General features: G+C 55.0%; 1 protein-coding gene across 50 annotated transcripts in view; it reads left to right on the top strand.

Moving 5' to 3' along the window:
• Window positions 1-19,896, top strand: part of MUC4 (mucin 4, cell surface associated) — a 57,449-nt gene extending 37,553 nt beyond the window's left edge. For 48 of the 50 annotated variants that reach the window (XM_063622031.1, XM_063622021.1, XM_063622028.1 and 45 more), the window contains 16 exons: window positions 1,024-1,481; window positions 2,202-2,321; window positions 2,671-2,879; window positions 3,367-3,457; window positions 3,984-4,151; window positions 4,654-4,755; window positions 5,113-5,346; window positions 7,205-7,342; window positions 9,104-9,285; window positions 12,437-12,596; window positions 13,473-13,652; window positions 14,177-14,250; window positions 15,353-15,417; window positions 15,512-15,735; window positions 17,649-17,811; window positions 19,309-19,896. In XM_063622031.1, coding sequence (XP_063478101.1) covers window positions 1,024-1,481; window positions 2,202-2,321; window positions 2,671-2,879; window positions 3,367-3,457; window positions 3,984-4,151; window positions 4,654-4,755; window positions 5,113-5,346; window positions 7,205-7,342; window positions 9,104-9,285; window positions 12,437-12,596; window positions 13,473-13,652; window positions 14,177-14,250; window positions 15,353-15,417; window positions 15,512-15,735; window positions 17,649-17,811; window positions 19,309-19,513 — 2,773 coding nt within the window. In that variant the 3' untranslated portion in view covers window positions 19,514-19,896. The remainder of the gene's footprint in view (window positions 1-1,023; window positions 1,482-2,201; window positions 2,322-2,670; window positions 2,880-3,366; window positions 3,458-3,983; window positions 4,152-4,653; window positions 4,756-5,112; window positions 5,347-7,204; window positions 7,343-9,103; window positions 9,286-12,436; window positions 12,597-13,472; window positions 13,653-14,176; window positions 14,251-15,352; window positions 15,418-15,511; window positions 15,736-17,648; window positions 17,812-19,308) is intronic. The other 2 variants (XM_063622064.1, XM_063622065.1) reach the window with 1 other exon arrangement.
• The last annotated feature ends 1,161 nt before the right edge of the window (window positions 19,897-21,057 follow it).

A 21,057-nucleotide genomic window follows, 5' to 3' on the forward strand; every position in this document is an offset into this window, starting at 1 on the left:
CCTGCACCCCTGGACACAGCACAGTCTCAGAGGGGGCTAACATCTCCTGCCTCAGATGAACCAACCCAAGAGGGCTCTCGGGGGGCCCAGATCCTGAAGTGAGGACGGGGTCTTGTGGGAGGTGGGATTTGAATGGGCAGTTCAGACAATACTCCAAGTGTCCTGTCCAGAGCAGGAATGAGAACCCAGGTGAGATCTTTTAAGAAAATCTACTGGCTGGGCGCCGTGGCTCACACCTGTAATCCCAGCACTTTGGGAGGCTGAGGTGGGCAGATCACTTGAGGTCAGGAGTTCGAGACCAGCCTGGCCAGCATGGTGAAATTCTGTCTCTAGTAAAAATACAAAAATTAGCTGGGCGTTGTGGCGCACACCTGTAATTCCAGCTACTCAAGAGGCTGAGGCAGGAGAATTGTTTGAACCTGGGAGGTGGAGGTTGCAGCGAGCCGAGATCACGCCACTGCACTCCAGCCTGGGTGACAGAGTGAGACTCCGTCTCAAAAAGAGAGAATCTACCAGGAAGAGGCCCGGAGGTCTCACATTCATTGTCATCAATTATTGGGCACCTGCCGTGTGCTGGACACTGCTAATGGCCAGAAACATTTTCAAAGGAAAAAGACCAACTGTGTTTTCTCTCAAAGAGCTTTCACGCGGGTAGAAAGACAAGCGTCAAGAGGCAAACGATGGTGCCTTCTCCATGACTCAGGCCAGAGGCCCCAATGGGAAAGAAATAGTTTCCAAAATGTGATAGGACGAAGGACATTTTAGCCTTAGAAACCAGCCACATGAACTGTGAAGTGTAAATCCAGTTCTATTTGTTCTGTGGCAACCACGTTTGGTCATCAGAAGCAGACGCTAAGTCAAGCGAGGGGCTTTGGGGGAGGAATTATTGCCCATCTGACTTGGGTCCAAAGAGGTGAGAAGCGGCATAAGGGGGTGCATTTGTAAGTTTTGGTTGACCCTAAAGCTAGGACAGGGCCTGCAGCCCCAGCCCTGGATAAGCCCTTCCCCCCTCCCATCCCCGACCTCAGGCCTCCGAGGGCTGCAGTTCTACAGGCTACACCTGGAAGAAAGGCCCAACTACCGTCTCGAGTGCTTGCAGTGGCTGAAGAGCCAGCCTCGGTGGCCCAGCTGGGGCTGGAACCAGGTCTCCTGCCCTTGTTCCTGGCAGCAGGGACAATGGGACTTACGATTCCAACCCGTCAGCATAGGTGACACCTCCTTCCCGCCCCCCATAAGCCCACCCACCACCCTCTCTGCTCATGCCCTCAGCCTCTCCCCAGAAACAGCCCCTGCTTGTTCCCGCCCCGCTCCTGGCAGCCCCGGCCTGGGCCTGAGTGGGACTGGACTTGTTTCAGGACGCCGGGGCCTCGGCAGCAGGCAGCTGTGCAGCTTCACGTCCTGGCGAGGAGGCGTGTGCTGCAGCTACGGGCCCTGGGGAGAGTTTCGTGAAGGCTGGCACGTGCAGCGTCCTTGGCAGTTGGGTGCGTGAGTGCGTGGAGATCTCAACCCCACCTTCCCAGCCAAGCAGAGGACCCTCAGCATGAAGCCTCTTGTCCTCATTCCTTCCCAGACCCTTCCCCTCTCTGGGCCTCCACTTCCTGGTCGGGTAACGTTAGGAAGCTTCCAACATCCCCACCAGCAGACATTCGGAGATGTATGAGCTGAGTGCCTCTTTCCCCATCTCTATACCTGGCTCCGCATCCCCAGGCCAGACTGGGGCCATCTCTCCAGGCAGGAGGAGAGCGCTTAGGCTGACCCCGTCCCTGTAGACCCAGATGAGCAGGATGTTTGGGGGAAGACTGAGAGTCAGCTCCCACAGAGACCCTCCAAGGGAGCTGGAGAGCGCAGGGGTGTGGGGTCACGTGGTCCGTGTCCTCCCCTTCTCTCCCCTGTCCCACGGCAGTTTCCACAGTTCCCAGACTGTCAGCCATGCCCTCCCCACTCCTAGCCCGTTGAGAGCAGCAGTACTTGGCTCTCCACTCTCAAGACGAATTTGCTTAGCTCCTACCATGCGCCCTGCTGCACAGTGGCCCCAATGCCTGCAAAAGAGACAGCACCCTGTCCACTGCCCAAGGTCACGAGAAGGGCCACATTGGATTCCAAAGCCATGCTCTTGCCACCAACACCGCCCTGCCCTGCCAAGCTCTCCAGATGGGTTCTCCAGGTCCTCAGCCTCCCCAACTCACTGCTCTTCTCCGCAGCCCAGGAACTGGAGCCGCAGAGCTGGTGCTGCCGCTGGAATGACAAGCCCTACCTCTGTGCCCTGTACCAGGAGAAGCGGCCCCGCGTGGGCTGTGCTACATACAGGCCCCCACGGCCTGGTGAGTGACAGGGCCCAGGCCCAGGAAGAGCCTCTGGGGAGGGGGAGCTTCTGGGCTTCCAGGAGGTGGCGTCTGGTTGAGGAGTAGGGGCAGAGCTGTGGCCACAAGGGAAGATGGAGATGACGCCAGTGATGGGCGGACGGTCAGTGGAGGGGCTTTGTACCTGAGTTGGGGAAGGAGTGAGAGTAGCGGGGCATGAAATGCAAGAAGCCTTGAGGGGAGGATTCTGTACTCCCTGAACATCCCCAGCTGAGTCCGCCTGGACAAGTGCCGCACCTGACTGCAGTGAGGAATCTCAGCCCTACGCATGATTTGTCATGCTGAGGCGGCATCTCTTTTTTCCTTCCAGCCTGGATGTTCGGGGACCCCCACATTACCACCTTGGATGGTGTCAATTACACCTTCAATGGGCTGGGGGACTTCCTGCTGGTGGGGGCCCAGGACGGGAACTCTTCCTTCCTGCTGCAGGGCCGCACCGCCCAGACTGGCTCAGCCCAGGCCACCAACTTCATCGCCTTTGCGGCTCGGTACCGCTCCAGCAGCCTGGGCCCCGTCACGGTGAGTGAGGGGCGCCAGGGACCTCCCTGCATTCCACCCACAGGGACCTTCCGCCACATACTGAGGCCGGGGAGAAGGAAGAGAGCGAAGAAGGGGAAGCCGGGCAGGAGGGAGGGAGGACACATCCTATCCACGCAGCTGTCCCGGAGTCAATCCTGGGGATGGTGGATTAGGGCTCTGGCCCCACGGTTTCCCAGCTGTTTGGCTTCGAAGAAACTACTGAACTTGGTTTTCTCCTAGTAAGAATGGGGATAACATTACCTGCCTCATGGGCTGTTGTAAGAGCTAAAGGGGATAATCCGAAAACTATGCCTGACCCTGCTGAGCACAGGGTAGACGGCGGCTGGCATCACCTCGGGCCGCGGCCTCCAGCGCCCTCCTCCCGGCCCAGGGCGCAGCTTCCAGCCCCAGGGGCTCTCCCAGCCGCTTTCCTGGGCGTCGGCTCCACCTGCGAGTGGGGCTCAGGTCCCCTCCCATCTCCTTCCAGGTCCAATGGCTCCTTGAGCCTCACGACACAATTCATGTCCTGCTGGATAACCAGACTGTGACATTTAAGCCTGGCCATGAAGACGGCAGAGGTAGGCTGAGGAGCGCCGGCCGCCCCCTCCCCGCACCGGGAGCAGTGAGGTGGGCGGGAAGCCGCGTTGCGGTGCAGGGCCGAGCGCGTTGCGGTGCCGGGCCGGGTGCGTTGCGGTGCCGGGCCGGGTGCGTTGTGGTGCAGGGCCCGGTGCGTGGCAGTGCAGGGCCAAGAGCGCGCAGCCTCTTCACCCCCCCGCAGCGGGGCCTGCAGCTCGCCGGCCTCTTCTCCACCTCCAGTGCAGATCCCTCCCGGCTTCAGCCCCGGGGGCGGGGTGGGGGGTGGGAGGTGGGGGAAGCGGGGGTGGGGAGGTGAGGGGAGGGGAGGGGGGTGGGGGGTGGGGGGTGGGGGGTGGGGAGTAGGAGGTGAGGGAAGCGGGGGTGGGGAGGTGAGGGGAGGGGGGGTGGGGAGGTGGAGGGAGGGGGAGTGGGGGTGGGCGAGGGGTGGTGCCGGCCGGGCAGGGCCCGGATTTGGTGGGGGCCGCGGTGCCAACCTGGCTTCCTCTCCGCTGCCTCCCGATGCTCCAGGCCAGGAGACGTTCAACGCCACCGGAGTCTTCCTGAGCCGCAACGGCTCTGTGGTCTCGGCCAGCTTCGACGGCTGGGCCACCGTCTCGGTGACCGCGCTCTCCAACATCCTCCACGCCTCCGCCAGCCTCCCGCCCGAGTACCAGAACCGCACGGAGGGGCTCCTGGGTGAGGGCGGCTCGGACCTGCCTCTGGGGCTATTCGGAGCCAGCCGGAGCTCGGACCCCCACGCCCGCGGCCCGGGCAGCCCTGCCCGGCCTCCCTTTCTCCGCCTCCTTGGAGCAGAACCCTCGGGGCACAGAGCGGGCCGGGAGCCGAGGGGCTTCTCCAGCCTCCCCCGAGGCTCCCTTCCTGTCCTCCTCCCGCTCTAAGGGAGCATCAGGGATGGGCTCCGGGGAGGCGGGGGGCACAGCCATCCTTTCTCCCTTTCCTCTTGCCTCCCACATCCTCCCGCCCTCCTCCATCACTGCCTGCGTTTCCTCCCGCCCCTCCCGAAGGCAGACGGGCAGGGTGTGAGGGCCCATCTTCCCGGCTCCCCTGGAGGCCTGACAGCAGGTGCAAGAGCAGAGGCTGCCAGGCCCTGGCCTCTCCCCACTGCGTCCTCCGGATGCTCCCCAGGAAGGCGACAGCCGTGTGCCCAGGGTGGCCAACCTCCCACTCTGTCCTTCAGGGCTCTGGAATAACAATCCGGAGGACGACTTCAGGATGCCCAATGGCTCCACCATTCCCCCAGGGAGCCCCGAGGAGATGCTTTTCCACTATGGAATGACCTGTGAGTCTGGGCAGGGTCCTGGGGCAGAGGGGCAGGTGAGGGGAGCCGGTATGTTTATGTCGTCCCCCTCGGCCCTGTAGGAAGCAGACCTCCATCCTCCCTAAGGTCTGAGGAATCTGTGCCCCCCCAGGGCTGTCCCCCCCCCCCACCAGCCCACCTCCCTTTCTCTACCTAGAGGAGAGAATGGAGGACGTGGAGTGTCCTCTCTCACTGCAGCAGGCTCAGAAGCTGGAAACCGCTCTGGCCCTGCACTCCCACCGCCCCACCCCCAGCCATATAAAGTGAGGGGTAGAGGCGGACACAGGTGGAATAAGGCTGAGTGCCACGCCTGGTACCATCGCGCTCTGTGTGTTACAGGGCAGATCAATGGCACAGGCCTCCTTGGCAAGAGGAATGACCAGCTGCCTTCCAACTTCACCCCTGTTTTCTACTCACAACTGCAAAAAAACAGCTCCTGGGCTGAAGCTTTGATCTCCAACTGTGACGGAGACAGCTCATGCATCTATGACACTCTGGCCCTGCGCAACGCAAGCATCGGACTTCACACGAGGGCAGTCAGTAAAACCTACGAGCAGGTGAATGCCACCCTCAGTAAGTGGCCCGAGGCCCCGGGAGGGCTTTTCAGAGTCGGGAGCAGATGAGGAGCTGCCCTTGCCTGACTCTGCTTTACCCTGTATATCTGCATTCACTGAGCAGATTCTTCCACTCCTGTTATTCCTCTGCTCAAACCCTTCAGTGACTTCCCTGGCTCTCTCATCCTTGCAGTGGCCTTTGGCCTGGTTCAGCTTCTCAGAGTTCTTCTCCTAGTGCTGGACCCTTCCCAGCCCCCTCCCCTCCATCCTAGTGCTGGACCTTTCCCAGCTCCCTCCCCTCCATCCTAGTGCTGGACCTTTCCCAGCTCCCTCCCCTCCATCCTAGTGCTGGACCCTTCCCAGCCCCCTCCCCTCCATCCTAGTGCTGGACCCTTCCCAGCCCCCTCCCCTCCATCCTAGTGCTGGACCCTTCCCAGCTCCCTCCCCTCCATCCTAGTGCTGGACCTTTCCCAGCTCCCTCCCCTCCATCCTAGTGCTGGACCCTTCCCAGCTCCCTCCCCTCCATCCTAGTGCTGGACCCTTCCCAGCCCCCTCCCCTCCATCCTAGTGCTGGACCCTTCCCAGCCCCCTCCCCTCCATCCTAGTGCTGGACCCTTCCCAGCCCCCTCCCCTCCATCCTAGTGCTGGACCTTTCCCAGCTCCCTCCCCTCCATCCTAGTGCTGGACCCTTCCCAGCTCCCTGCACTCCAGTCCCGTAGGCTCTTCTGTGTTCTTCAGACACACCAGGTGTGCTCAGCTCCCAGGCTTCACACGTGCTGTTCTCCTGCCTGGAATACCCTTCCTTCCCCGGACAGCCACACGCTTGCCCCTCACCTCCTTTATGTCTTCATTCCAATGTCCCCTCCTTGGCGAGGCCTCTCTTGGCCACCCTGTCCAAAATGTCACATTCACCCACACTTCCTGTTTGCCTTCCCTGCCTTTTTTCTCCTTAGCATTTATAATTACTCAACATATTTTATAATTTTCACAGGTATCTTTTTTATTATTCATTCATGACTGTATCATCACCCAGAACAGTGCCAGCCACTTAGCTCAATAAATATTTGTTAAATGACTGACTGAATGAATGCGTGAAGCAACTATGAAATGGAAATGGCAGGGCTCCGAGAAACAGACCTGTGGAGAGGTTTCACTCCCTCTCTATTTCTGGACAAATGCAATATCCGTTTAGATGTGATCCTCCATGTTTTGGTTTTGTTTTATTTTTTGTTTTGTTTTGTTTTTTGATGGAGTTTCGCTCTTGTTGCCCAGGCTGGAGTGCAATGGTGCAATCTCGGCTCATCACAACCCCTGCCTCCTGGGTTCAAGCGATTCTCCTGCTTCAGCCTCCTGAGTAGCTGAGATTACAGGCACCCGCCACCATGCCTGACTAATTTTGTGTTTTTAGTAGAGACAGAGTTTCACCATGTTGGTCAGGCTGGTCTCGAACTCCCAACCTCAGGTGATCCGCCGGCCTCGGCCTCCCAAAGTGCTGGGATTACAGGCATGAGACACCCGGCACCCTTCAGGTTTTCAGCCCTTTGCCAAAGGTACAACCCTGTAATGGTCTAAACAGATCTGCTCTCTAATTCACTTTTTGTCATACCCAGCATAGCACCATGTTCAGGAAAGAATCTGAAAGGAGCTCTTTGAGGAGGTGGGGGGAGAGAAAGAGGCTAAAGATTTGGCTAGGTGGGCAGTACAGTCCCCGTCTGCTGTGCGTTACTCGAGAGCAGGTACACAGAATAATTCCTTCTTCCAGAGATGGGTCACAGTCCTGGGAAAGCCTCACACATATTAGAGTTGAGAAAGAGAGGAGGCTGATAAAGCAGGAGACTGTCCTGCCTGGGAACTCCCATTCCCTCTTTGTGTTTCAGATCAGTACCCACCCTCCATCAATGGTAGTCGTGTGGTTGAAGCCTACAAGGGGCAGATCACGCTGATTCAGTACACCAGCAATGCAGAGGATGCCACCTTCACGCTCAGAGACAACTGTACCGACTTTAAGCTCTTTGGTAAGAATATTTGGCTGGCTGAGGAGAGTGGGGAGGTGGGTAGGGGATGAGGTCGGAGTCAAACTTTGGGAAATTCTGCACTGCTGTACCCAGCAACACTTGCTGTCAATCTTTCATTCGAATATCCAGGACCGGCATTTCCGAGGAGCGATACCTATAACTCAAATAGGTGCCCCCCAGTAAGTAGTAGTGACGGGCTTATGGCGGTTTGGCCAGATAGCTACAGTGACTCTGGACACACAGAACTGATTCAAGGCCGGGCGCGGTGGCTCACGCCTGTCATCTCAGAGCTTTGAGAGGCCGAGGCGGGCGGATCATCTGAGATCAGGAGTTCGAGACCAGTCTGGCCAACATGGTGAAACCCCGTCTCTACTAAAAATACAAAAAAATAGCCGGGCATGGTGGTGCATGCCTGTAATCCCAGCTCTTCAGGAGACTGAGGCAGGAGAATCCCTTGAACCCAGGAGGCAGATGTTGCAGTGAGCTGAGATCGCGTCACTGTACTCCAGCCTGGTGACAGAGCGAGACTCTGTCTCAAAAAAAAAAAAGATGCGAAGATCATTTAATCTCAATCTGATCATATACAGTCATCTTTAGTCATTATGCATTCACCAAATTATTAGAATAATCAAGTGCAACATTTAAAATGACCAATTTACAACATATTTATATCTATTAAAGGAAGGATGTAATGTAGGACAAGATTTAAAGGAATATAAAAAATACTTTTGTTTGGTACCTTTCTCGCTCTTTTTGTCTGGTAACCATGTTTACCTATAACCATGTCTCTCCTTGCCTGGTTTCCTGGGCTAGGACCCAGTAAAGTGCCATCGCTCCCTCTCCATAAAGGTGTTAGAGACCCCGAGCCCTACATCCATGATCAGGGCGAAAGGGTCCAAGCACAAGGGATGCCGCTTTCGTCCGTTGCCAGCACTAATTCTGCGGGTGACTGTTCTTGGCTAAACCAAAGCCCCAGGGGGCATATTCTGCGTTCTCTTTGCCTCTCTGCCTGATGTTCTTTCTCTCCGCGTCTTAGATGGGACTGCTTTGCCTGCAACCCTTTTGCCCCACGTGCGTCCTCCCAGGTGCGAGACAATGGCATTGAGAGATTTTCTTCTCCACGGGCCCCACCCCTGAAGGACGATGATCTGGAAATTACGTTCGTCTATTCTCTGTCACTTCCTTTCAATCTGTTGTTTTAAGGAGACTTTCCTATTTTCTTGAAAAATATAAGTTTGATCAGAAGATATGTAGCAGTGTTTCACTACAGTCTGGTGTCTGAAGGGGGTGTCTGGGAAAGGTCCAGGAAGTGGGGGGTGGGTGAGAAACCAGGGCAAAGGATGGGGCTGCTGTGAGACTGAAGCCAGTTTGGCCGGCAGCGCAGCCTGGGGAGGTGTCTGGAGGACCCTGGCCTTGATCCTCCATCCCCCAGGATGTCCCATGCTGGTGTGAGCCCAGCCAGGGCTGCCTTTGGGGTTTCTTCAGGGGGAAACCGCTTTCCCCTCTGTGGCGTTCCCCGCTACAATCAGTATGTTGGACTGGTGCCACCTCCTTCCAGCTGGGAGCGTGACTAGGATCACCCCCGATACCAGCCTTGCTCAAAGGAAATGACCAATGAGATTTGTCTGGGGAGGGGGGAGGGTGGCCTGAGAGGGGTGGGGGAAGCCCAGTATCAGCAGTCAGGGTGTTAGATGAGGATGCCTCAGACCACAGAGCTGAGGAGTCTCCCAGCTCTCAACGTTCTCATCTTCCCCCGGGCAGAGAATGGGACGTTGCTGTGGACACCCAAGTCGCTGGAGCCATTCACTCTGGAGATTCTAGCAAGACGTGCCAAGATTGGCTTGGCATCTGCACTCCAGCCCAGGACCGTGGTCTGCCATTGCAGTGCAGAGAGCCAGTGTTTGTACAACCAGACCAGCAGGGTGGGCAACTCCTCCCTGGAGGTGAGTGCTGGGAGGCGGGTGAGGAGTGTCTGTGCCGAGGGGAGAGGAAATCTGCCTCTCCTGGGTGTGTCTGTGTTGGGAGGTGGGTGGAGCAGTGGTAGGTGAGTAGAGAAGATTCCAGTCTCAGGCCATAAACTCACGTGGGAAGAAAGAGAACTTTCTGGCCTGGTGCAGTGGCTCACGCCTTTAATCTCAGCACTTTTGGAGGCTGAGGAAGGCGGATCACAAGGTCAGGAGATCGAGACCATCCTGACCAACATGGTGAAACCCCGTCTCTACTAAAAATACAAATATTAGCTGGGCGTGGTGGTGGGTGCCTGTAGTCCCAGCTACTCGGGAGGCTGAGGCAGGAGAATCGCTTGAACCCGGGAGGCGGAGGTTACAGTGAGCCAAGATTGCGCCACTGCACTCCAGCCTGGGCAACAGAGCGAGACTCCATCTCAAAAAGAAAGAAAAGAAAAGAAAGGAAAGAAAGAAGGAATGAAAAAAGGAAAGGAAAGTAAAGGAAAGGAGAAAAAGAGAGAAAGAATGAATGAATGAAAGAAAGAAACTAACTTTATTGGAGAAAAAGGAAGAAAGAAGGAAGGAAGGAAAGAGGAAAGAACCTTTCTTTATTGCTTATAGTTCAACTGGATTTTTATCTTCCATCTCCCCTTCTGCCAGGTTGGCAGGAAACTTCCACCTCAGTCTTTCTCACAGTGCCCAGTGGTTCCCAGTTCCACAGCTCTGCGGCAAAGCCCAGCAGAGGGCCCTGCGGTGTGGGGTGGAAGGTGGTCATGGGGTCCCTGGGCCTGAGTCCACACAGGTTTCCATCACAGCTCCACCCCACTTCCCCTCAGACCCAGGGAGAGGCTCTGCTGCTTCTGTGCCTTGCTCAGACAGAGGACACCTTTTCTGAGGCCGCTTACAGTCCCGTCTGCCTAGAAGCACCCCACAGCCGTTTCTCCCTGGGATGCCATCACGGTGCTGGGAAGAGAGCTGTGGGTCCCTCTATCTTGACACCTCCAAGCCCCTTTGCTTTCTCCTTTACTATCTCCTTCCAGCTAAAAGAAACATCTTTTCCAGTTTGGAGAAATTACTTCTGCATGTTTCTAGCCAAGATACTTGGCCTAATTCCACAACTCTTGTCCTATCTGCTTTTTTATTTTTATTTTTGGTTGTAAAAGAAGAGCCAGAAAGGAAAGTGTTTATCTGGCAACACAAAACTACCTCCCTCACCACTTACACACACACACACACACACATGCACACACACACACAGACACACACACACACATGCACACAGACACACACACACACATGCACACACACACATGCACACACACACAGACACACACACACAGACACACACACATGCACACAGACACACACACATGCACACACACACGCACACACACACATGCACACACACATGCACACAGACACACACACATGCACACACGCGCACACACACATGCACACACACACACATGCACACACATGCACACAGACACACACACAGACACACACACATGCACACACACACAGACACACACACATGCACACACAGACACACACACGCACACAGACACACACACATGCACACAGACACACACGCGCACACACACAGACACACACACATGCACACACATGCACACAGACACACACACATGCACACAGACACACACACAGACACACACATGCACAGACACACACACACATGCACACACACACGCACATGCACACAGACACACACACATGCACACACACACACAGACACACATCCTTCTGAAGCATGAGCAGAGAATGGGTACTTGAAAGGGATAGAGGTAGGGATGGTTGCTGGGGTAGGGGGTAGAATAGGATAAAATACAAATGGGAAAAAGAGAGATTGAAATCAATATACTATTCCATAGATCCCCAAATATGCACTCTTGGGAGTAGCAAGTGTTAGAAGGTTCCATTTTAGGGAGATTCCCTGAGTCGATTCAGTAAGGGAGTTAGAAAGGGGAGTGCAGGGAGCTTGGTGAGGCCTGGGCGCCGCAGCCTTTGCTGCGCTGTTGTTCTGGCTGCTGTGTTTTCTCACAGTGCTCAGCAGGGAGGCTCTGTGTTCTTGGTCTAGGAGTCAACAAGGGAGGTCAATTTCAGCTTCTATGGAATCCAGTTTGCAGGCCACACAGGAGCCTGAGGCAGGTGGATTGCTTGAGCTCAGGACTTTGAGATCAGCCTGGGCAATATGGCAAGACCTTGTCTCTTCTAAAAATCAAAAAATTAGCTGGGCGTGTTGGCATATGCCTGTAATCTCAACTATTTGGGAGGCTGAGGCACAAGAATTGCTTTAACTTGGGCGGGGGATATTGCAATGAGCCGAGATCGAGACACTGCACTGCAGCCTGGGAAACAGAATGAGATTGTCTCATTAAAAAAAAAAAAAGCAGAAGAAAAATACAAAAATTAGTGGGCATGGTGGTGCATGCCTGTAGTCCCAGCTCCTTGGGAAGCTGAGGTGGGAGGATGGCTTGAACCTGGGAGGTGGAGTTTGCAGTGAGCCAAGATCAAGACATTGCACTCCAGCCTGGGTGACACAGTGGGACCCTGTCTCAAAATAAATAAGGAATCCAGTTTTCAAGCAATAGAACATACATGGATACATACACACATGGATGCATACACACATGGATACATACACATATGGATACATACACATGGATACATACACACATGGATACGTACACACATGATACATATGTGGATACATGCATGCATGGATACACACATGCATACCTGGATACACACATATGTACATGGATACATTCATTCATTCATTAATGCTTCAATCATTCATGCATCCCCCATCTTACTCTAGAAAGGATTTCAGGCAAAGAGCTAGAGTGTGAGAGGGAAGAGGCTGAGATCCCGGTGCAGGGCCAGGCAGGGGGTCAGGGTAAAACAATGACCCAGGGAGGCCAACTGGGCAGGACTACCGTGCGGCTTTAGGCAGGACCTTGCAGCCCCACGGCCTGGTCAAGAAGGTGCTCAGCAGGTGCTGGTGGGGCTGAGACACGAATCAGGGTCCACGGGTTCTCAGGCCAAAGGGGTCAGAGTCAGAAACACCCAGAAGCCTTTCTCAGTTTGGTCTCCTGGCCGCCCGTGATCAGCAACCCTCCTCCAGGTGGCTGGCTGCAAGTGTGACGGGGGCACCTTCGGCCGTTACTGCGAGCGCTCCGAGGATGCCTGTGAGGAGCCGTGCTTCCCGAGTGTCCGCTGCGTTCCTGGGAAAGGCTGCGAGGCCTGCCCTCCAAACCTGACTGGGGATGGGCGGCACTGTGCCGGTGAGCTGGGAACAGGGCCTGGAGGAGGCGCTTCTGGGAGCAGCTGACAGCTCAAGGGTGTAGACAGCCAAAGGCAAACCATTTCTCTCCTTTTTCCAGCAAATCTTTAGAATGCTCAATCTAGGCAGGTATGGGAAATCTAGGCAGGCCTGGAAAGGGGGTGGTGGATGGTGTGGGGCTGAAGGAGAAGAGGTTGTACAGGCATAGCGGAGGGGACGGGGCTGAGCATCCCTGAGGCATTGATGGGGGGAACCCCGGGCAAAAGACTGAAGATGGTTTGGCCAGGGGAGGAGACTTCAGCAGCTCCAGGGAACTGGGCAAGCTGGGTCCTCGGTGGGGATCCGGCAGCAAAGGTGCCTGATTTTCCCTTTGAGTCTTCCCAGCCATCTGTTCCTCCCGTTCTGAGCCACCAGAGTCTGATGAGGGAGATCACAGCGAGGCTTTTACCAAGCCCCCTAAGGCACCCAAATAAAATCTACAGATCACTGTGCCTTCAGAGCCGAGGCCAGAGTGGGTAGAACCGCAGCTTTTATAAAGGCAGAAAAGGAGATGGACGTGAGAGGGGAGGGCGTGAGGAAAGCCAGCTGGGGGCCCCTCCTCTGCCAGCCTTCGGGGTCCTTTCTGAAGCAGAGGGTCTGAGAAACACTCCAGTCCCTCCACAGAAGTGGAAGAATACCTGCCTGGCCAGGGAAAGGGGTTGCCCTGCAGAGAAACGCCTGGAAAAGCAGGGAAGGATGGTTTGGGGTTCCGAGTGGCCCAAAGCAGAACACTGGGGGAAAGAAAGAAAGCAGGCCTGTCCCGGAGCGGGTTTCCACGGGCTGGGCTGTCCCTCTGCTCCCCAGCGCGCTGCTGCTGACCTCCCTACTCACTCTGCAGCTCTGGGGAGCTCTTTCCTGTGTCGGAACCAGTCCTGCCCTGTGAATTACTGCTACAATCAAGGCCACTGCTACATCTCCCAGACTCTGGGCTGCCAGCCCACGTGCATCTGTCCCCCGGCCTTCACCGACAGCCTCTGCTTCCTGGCTGGGAACAACTTCAGTCCAACTGTCAACCTAGGTACCGCCAGAGACCCCGCCCTCTCACCCCCACACCCCGCCTGGGCCCCGCCCTCTCACTCCGGCACTCCTCCCGGGCCCCACCCTCTTGCCTCCGCACTCCGCCCACCTTTGGAGAAGATGAGGAAGCTCTGGGGTCACAGGACAGAGCTCCAGATTTCTCTGGGACGGTGTAAGGTGCAGGCTGTGGGAGCTGGCGAGGAAAGCTGTCATGGCAAGGACCATGGGCCTGTGTGGCCTGTGGAGGAAGGACGGAGGCAGAGACCTCACAGCTGGCTCAGTGAGATGAGCGTCGGGGAGGTCCGGAGCATAGTGGAGTGAGCGCTAGGGTGAGGGCCACTTCTCCGGGTTTCTTCAGTGACCTTCTGTCACTGTGGAATGTTGGGTGAGGGCCACTTCTCCCGGTTTCTTCAGTGACCTTCTGTCACTGGAATGGAGCAGTCGGCCTGGGCTGGCCCGACAGACTTTTTGGGTAAGTCTGGGTAAACCGTGGGGTGATGACACATTTGCTTCTCCCATCTCCAGAACTTCCCTTAAGAGTCATCCAGCTCTTGCTCAGTGAAGAGGAAAATGCCTCCATGGCAGAGGTCAACGCCTCGGTCAGTGCTGCAGGCCGTGCTCTGGGTGGGAGGGGATGCTTGGCGGGTTCAGGCGAGGGCAGAACCATCACCGTGTGGCCTTCGTCTTGTCATCTATCTGGATTCAACTGCCAGAGGAGGCCGGAGCCTCTTGCTCCATGGGAGGTGCAGGGCATTAGGAAGTGAGGAAGGCCCAGGACAGAAACCTCGACTCATCATAAGCAGAGGCCAGGATGCCAAGTCACCCCAGCTGAGACCTCTAAGCTTCTTGGTTATGATCTGAAAGAAACTAAAGGACATTTCACCTCCAGGGAGTCTTCCCTGACTTCTCAGAGGGAACTGGCAGCTCCCTCTTCTTGGCTGCCATGCCATACCTCAGTCACAGGCAAAGTGGCGCAACTGCCGAGTGGTTGGGGCTCTAGAATCCTGCACACCCAGAATCAGAATCCCTGCTCTGCCCCTCACTAGAGCAGTGTGCTAACTAGACACATCGTATAACAGGTCATCTGTAAACACAGGGACAATCACAGCACCTGAGTCAACAGGCTGTATCACCATTTAAATGATAACGTGTGTCAAGCATTTAGTCCAGTGCCTGACACACAAGTATTCAAACATTATGATTGCTATTATTACCACTGCAAGCCTAGCACTCCACATTCCACACTCCACACGGTAAAATCTGTTGACATTTGTCACCTGCGCCAGACAATGCACTCTTTGAGTTTAGACTCCACCTAAGTCACCTTGACAGCCCCAGCCCCTGACCATCTCCTAGGTCTAAACAACCCATGTTCAATATATGGGGAGGAGGTCATGAGTCATGCATCAGAGGCAAGGTAGGGGCCATTCATGTCAGATTCCCCACTCGTCATATGAGGCCAAGGAGGGGGACAGATTGGAAAACCCTTCACTCTCAACAAACATTATGAAACAAGGACCCATGACAGTCACTGAGCTAGGCTAGAGTGTGAGGGTGCAGAGACAGGTGAGGAAGGTGCTGGGGTCCTAGGGCTTGCGTTCCAGGAGGAAACAGGGATGAATACACCCATCAAGGTGGGAGGGGGTCTCCCCCCTGGATGGGGCCTCACCCTCAACCCCCATCCCCCATCCTCTGGCCTAGGTGGCATACAGACTGGGAACCCTGGACATGCGGGCCTTTCTCCGCAACAGCCAAGTGAAACAAATGTAAGTGGGACTGTGTCCCCCTGAGCCCCCAGATCCTCTTCCTCATCCCCCACCCCCAGCCCCCCAGCCCCCTCACTGTCGCCCTCCCACACAGCGATTCCCCAGCACCGGCCTCGGGAAGCCCCATTCAACACTGGATGGTCATCTCAGAGTTCCAGTACCGCCCTCGGGGCCCCGTCATCGACTTCCTGAACAACCAGCTGCTGGCCGCGGTGGTGGAGGCGTTCTTATACCACGTTCCACGGAGGAGTGAGAAGCCCAGGAATGACGTGGTCTTCCAGCCCATCTCCAGGGAAGACGTGCGCGACGTGTCAGCCCGTGAGTCCGTCCATTCCGGGGACAGTATGGGGGTCACTGCGGGGGGCGGGTAAACAGAGGTGCTTCAGCCCACACAAACAAGCTAACTGAGTTTTTCTGTTTGGTTTTGAGTGAAAACGTGAACATTTTATCCAGCTGCTTTTTAGATTCAGGAGCAGGAGCAGCCAGCGCTGCTAAGGCAGTCACATGCAGACAGCTTCACGGAGCAAGTACCCAGCCAGGGCCTTGCTGACTGTGGCTGCTACTCAAACAGCAGCAATTTATTTTCATAAAATTGCTAATAGTTTTCTTAAAATGCTATTGCACTTAAACATACACAGCGACATCCCCATCGTCTCTGCCCTCTAGCGGGAGGATATGAAGCTGGAGACTGGAGACTGGCCAGGGACAGAGGCAACTACTCCCTGAAATGATGTGACCCTGTGCAAGCCCCTTCCCCAGGCCAGACCAGGCCTCAACACCCCCCAGCACCTCCCCCAGGCCAGGCCGGGCCTCAACACCCCCCAGCACCTCCCCCAGGCCGGGCCTCAACACCCCCAAGCACCTTCCCCAGGCCAGGCCTCAACACCCTCCAAGCACCTTCCCCAGGCCAGGCCTCAACACCCCCCAGCACCTCCCCCAGGCCAGGCCAGGCCTCAACACCCCCCAGCACCTCCCCCAGGCCAGGCCTCAGCACCCCCATCTGAAAATGAGATGGGATTTCTGAGCCCCCTTTCAGTGCTGACAGCCCCTGTTTCTTCCAGAACAGGAATAAGTTGGCAAGCTTGTCAGAGAAACAAAGGAATAACAACGCATCCTATTTTCTGTATAGGGCAGGGCAGTGGCCACACCCCAAACACAACAGAAACTGCTGTTTTACTTGGGTCTGGGACCAAGCAAGAGCTTCTCCCAGAATCCAGGCTAAGCCCGCTCTCTCCCGGAGCAGGGGGTGAAATCCCTCAGAACTACTGTTTTATGTTGGGGAGTTGGGGTAGGAGGCGCAGGGAGGCAAGCCCTGACTATGCAATTAAGGAAAACCTATAATTTTTATTATACAAGCATCGTATGTTTATTGCAGAAACTTTAGGAAACACAAACTTAACAAAAAGAAAAAAGGAAAAAAACCCTGTAATCCTAACCCCCAGAGAGACAACAATATTTCATACATATCCTTCTGAACTTTCTTTTATGCCTAGGAACCTTCACACATCGATTTTTTATTGAAGGATCAAATCATTCCTAATGTTGGATAACCTGCTCGTTCAACAATTGTGAACAGGTTGTCTCATATATTGTGTCCATATTCCCATTTGACATATTATAATGGTATGTTTGAATATAGTGTCATATTTTAAAATACGTTACAATAATCATTACCATTTTTTGAGTGCTTACTGTGTGTCAGGCAGTGTACTGAGTACTGTGGACACATTATCTCATTTAAATCTCACAGCAGCATAAGTGCTATTATGATCATTTCCTTTTAAAGATAAGGAAACTGAAGCTGAAAGAGTGAAAGAGTGTTCCCTGAATTACACATCTAGTTACTAGCAGAGTTTCAGTTTCCACCCAGGTCTGGCCACCTTCAAAGCATGTGCTCTTCAGGAAAGCATTTTCCATAGGAAACTTTTTCCATAGGAACCTTTTTCCCTAGGAACCTTTTTCCATAGGAACCTTTTTCCCTAGGAAACTTTTTCCATAGGAACCACCATCCCTTGGTAAGGATGTGCAGTAGTTTATTTAACCAGACCCCACTTCTGAAACGTTGTTACTATTATCCACCACGCTGATCTGAATGTCCAGGGGCATATGTATCTGTGCACTTCTTTACTTATTTCTCAGGATAAACACCCGAAAAGGAATTCGTGGCTGAAAAGGTATTGATTTAGTGTTCATCAGTTGCTTTCTATGTTAATCTGTGTCCTTCCCGACAGTGAACGTGAGCACGCTGAAGGCTTACTTCAAATGCGATGGCTACAAGGGCTACGACCTGGTCTACAGCCCCCAGAGTGGCTTCACCTGCGTGTCCCCGTGCAGTAGGGGCTACTGTGACCATGGAGGCCAGTGCCAGCACCTGCCCAGTGGGCCCCGCTGCAGGTGCATAGGGCTGTGGCCAGGAGGTGGATGACAGTGCTGGGGAACCCAAGCTGGGCAAGACACTGCAAGGGGTCCAGGAATTAGGATGGCTCCCTTTGTAAAGAGAGAGATCAGAGACCAGGGAAGAGGGGACAGTGGGAAAGGAGAGTTGTGAGTGCCTGCTGTGTGTGGAGAATAAAGGCACTATATTACAAACTCCGAGACCCAAAGGAGCCACAAGGGGCATTAGAGCCATTTTGAAGATGAGAAAACTGCAGCTTAGAGATGACAAGGAAGCTGCCCTGGGATGCAGCAGGTTAAGCAGCAGGGCGTGGGTTCCAAAGCCAAACATTTTTTATATTTTTATGTTTTGAGATGGAGTGTCATTTGCCGCCCAGGCTGGAGTGCAGTGGTGCGTTCTCGGCTCACTGCCACGTCCTTCTCCCGAGTTCAAGCGATTCTCTTGCCTCAGCCTCCCAAGTAATTGGGACTACAGGCACGCACCACCACGCCCAGCTGATTTTTGCATTTTTAGTAGAGATGGGGTTTCACCATGTTGGTCAGGCTGGTCTCGAACTCCTGACCTCAGGTGATCCGTCCACCTTGGCCTCCCAAAGTGCTGAGATTACAGGCGTGAGCCACCGCGCCAGGGCCCAGAGTCAAACCCTCCCACCTGATCTGGCTGCTGCTTCCCTGCTGCCTCCTTGTGGGAAAAGAACCTGCAGTCCTGTGTCTAGGCCAGCCCTGCCCCTCAGTCGAGCGAGGCGCCTTTGCTCCTCCCCTCACCAGCAGTCCCCGGGGCTCCGCTGGTTAACGCGCAGGAGGCCGCGGCCCCAGGCAGGCCTGGTCCCGGAGCCCTCCGCCAGCTGCAGTTCCAGATCCCGCCGAAGGAGGGGGTGGGCGGGGCGGGGCTGGGGCGGGGGTGTGACTGCGCATCCGGGATGCTGTGGCCGGCATCCCTGCTGCACAGGTGCAGCTGACTGCACGTGCAGCTGAATTCACACCAGGTTTTTGTTTTTTTGTTTTGTTTTGTTTTTTGAGACGGAGTCTTGCTCTGTGCCCCAGGCTGGAGTGCAGTGTTGCAATCTCGGCTCACTGCAACCTCCACCTCCCAGGTTCAAGCGATTCTGCCTCAGCCTCCTGAGTAGCTGGGACTACAGGTGCGCACCACCATGCCTGGCTAATTTTGTATTTTTAGTAGAGATGGGGGTTTCACCATGTTGGCCAGTCTGGTCTCGAACCCCTGACCTCAAGTGATCCGCCCACCTCAGCCTCTCAATGTGCTGGGATTACAGGCTGAGCCCCCGCGCCGGCCCAGGCCCATGTTTCTAAAGCCCACACCTGCCTCCTTTGCCCAGTGGTCTCACTTCAGCACGGCCTCAGGGCTGACTCAGTCTCTCTGGAGAGTGGGGTGAGCCCAGCCTCTCCTACAGAACCTCCTCTTCCCCAGCAGAAGAGGAGGGGCTGGGAGGCTGAGCTCCCGCCTCTGACCACCTGTCGCTCTCTCTTGGTCCCCAGCTGTGTGTCCTTCTCCATCTACACGGCCTGGGGCGAACACTGTGAGCACCTGAGCATGAAACTCGACGCGTTCTTCGGCATCTTCTTTGGGGCCCTAGGCGGCCTCTTGCTGCTGGCGGTTGGGACGTTCGTGGTCCTGCGCTTCTGGGGTTGCTCCAGGGCCAGGTTCTCCTATTTCCTGGACTTAGCTGAGGCCTTGCCTTGAAGGGGCAGCTGTGGCCTAGGCTACCTCAAGACCCACCTCATCCTCACCGCACACTTAAGGCGCCATTGCTTTTGGGAGACTGGAAAAGGGAAGGTGACTGCAGGCTGTCAGGATTCTTCAAGGAGAATGAATACTGGGAATCAAGACAAGACCCATAGGCACAGGTGCACAGGGGGAGGCCATAAAGATCAAACATGCATGGATGGGTCCTCACGCAGACACACCCACAGAAGGACACTAGCCTGTGCACGCGTGCGTGCATACACACACACACACACACACACACACAAAAGAGTTCATAATGCGGTGATGGCCCTAAGTTAAGCAAAATGCTTCTGCACACAAAACTCTGGTTTACTTCAAATTAAACTCTATTTAAAGTCTCTCTTTTTGTGTCTTCAAAACCAGGAATTCCATTCCTGATTTTCTTCTGGTGGCTGAAGGGCTGGGCACAGGCTTCTCCCAACCATCAGAGGGCACAGAGTGTGGAGGTTAAGTGCTGGGCAGGCGGTGGAGCAGTAGGGGCAGCTGGATCCAGTCCTAATCAGCCCGGTCACCCATGCTGGAAGCCCTCAGTTGCTCCACCCCAACCTTGCTTCATAATCCACATCACCTTCTTCCCCCACCCCAGTGCAGGCCAAAGCTTCGCCCGCTAAGGACGAAAGCGAAAGAGATACCCCAAGATGGAGTGCCCCAGACTCTCTCCCAGGACCCCTCCCTGCCTGCCTGTCCATCAATTTCACAAAAGTCGTAAAAGGATCAATGTACAGTGTGTTTTTCTGTCTGGTGGCTGTCCCCACCGCCTGTGTTTCATGGAAGAGGGATTAAACCATTTCAGCTCCATTTCCAGGAACCAGCTCAAGAAACATGCCACCACCCCACCCTTAGATCTGGAGGACCCGAGCCCTAATATGCCTTCTCTGTCCTTTCCCGGACCCCAGATGGAGTCTTCTGAGGTTCTCCATCCCACAGCCCTTCACCTCTACCCTGCCTCCACTTGTCCCCAGCAACCTGATCAGCTTCCACATAATCCTCCCAGCAGGCGGGACTTTTACACCTATCTGGTGTAATAACTCCAACACAATTGGTCCACAATTCCTGTGTCTAGAAAATTTCAGTTCCAACTTTATGCAGAAACTAGGTAGCTGCCTCTTAGTTCTAAACCCCAAATCCCTGAAGAGAGAATCTGACTGGTCCAATTTACATCAGTTGTTTATGCCTGGTCCAATAAAATGCAGTCATGGGGTCAGAAAGGAGGTCACATGGTGCAAAGCAGGTGTTCAAGCTCATTCTTGTGGGTGGGAAAGTGCTGTTGAAGGAAGCTCCCAAAGGAATATCTTTGGCTGGGCACCACGGCTCATGCCTGTAATCCCAACACTTTGGGAGGTCGAGGCGGGTGGATCACTTGAGGCCAGGAGTTTGAAACCAGCCTGGCCAACATAGTGAAACCCTGTCTCTACTAAAATACAAAAATTCACTGGGCATGGTGGCACACGCCTGTAATCCCAGCTACTCAGGAGGCTGAGGCAGGAGAATCTCTTGAA

Source organism: Symphalangus syndactylus, chromosome 17, assembly GCF_028878055.3.
Source record: "Symphalangus syndactylus isolate Jambi chromosome 17, NHGRI_mSymSyn1-v2.1_pri, whole genome shotgun sequence".
Taxonomy (NCBI): domain Eukaryota; kingdom Metazoa; phylum Chordata; class Mammalia; order Primates; family Hylobatidae; genus Symphalangus; species Symphalangus syndactylus.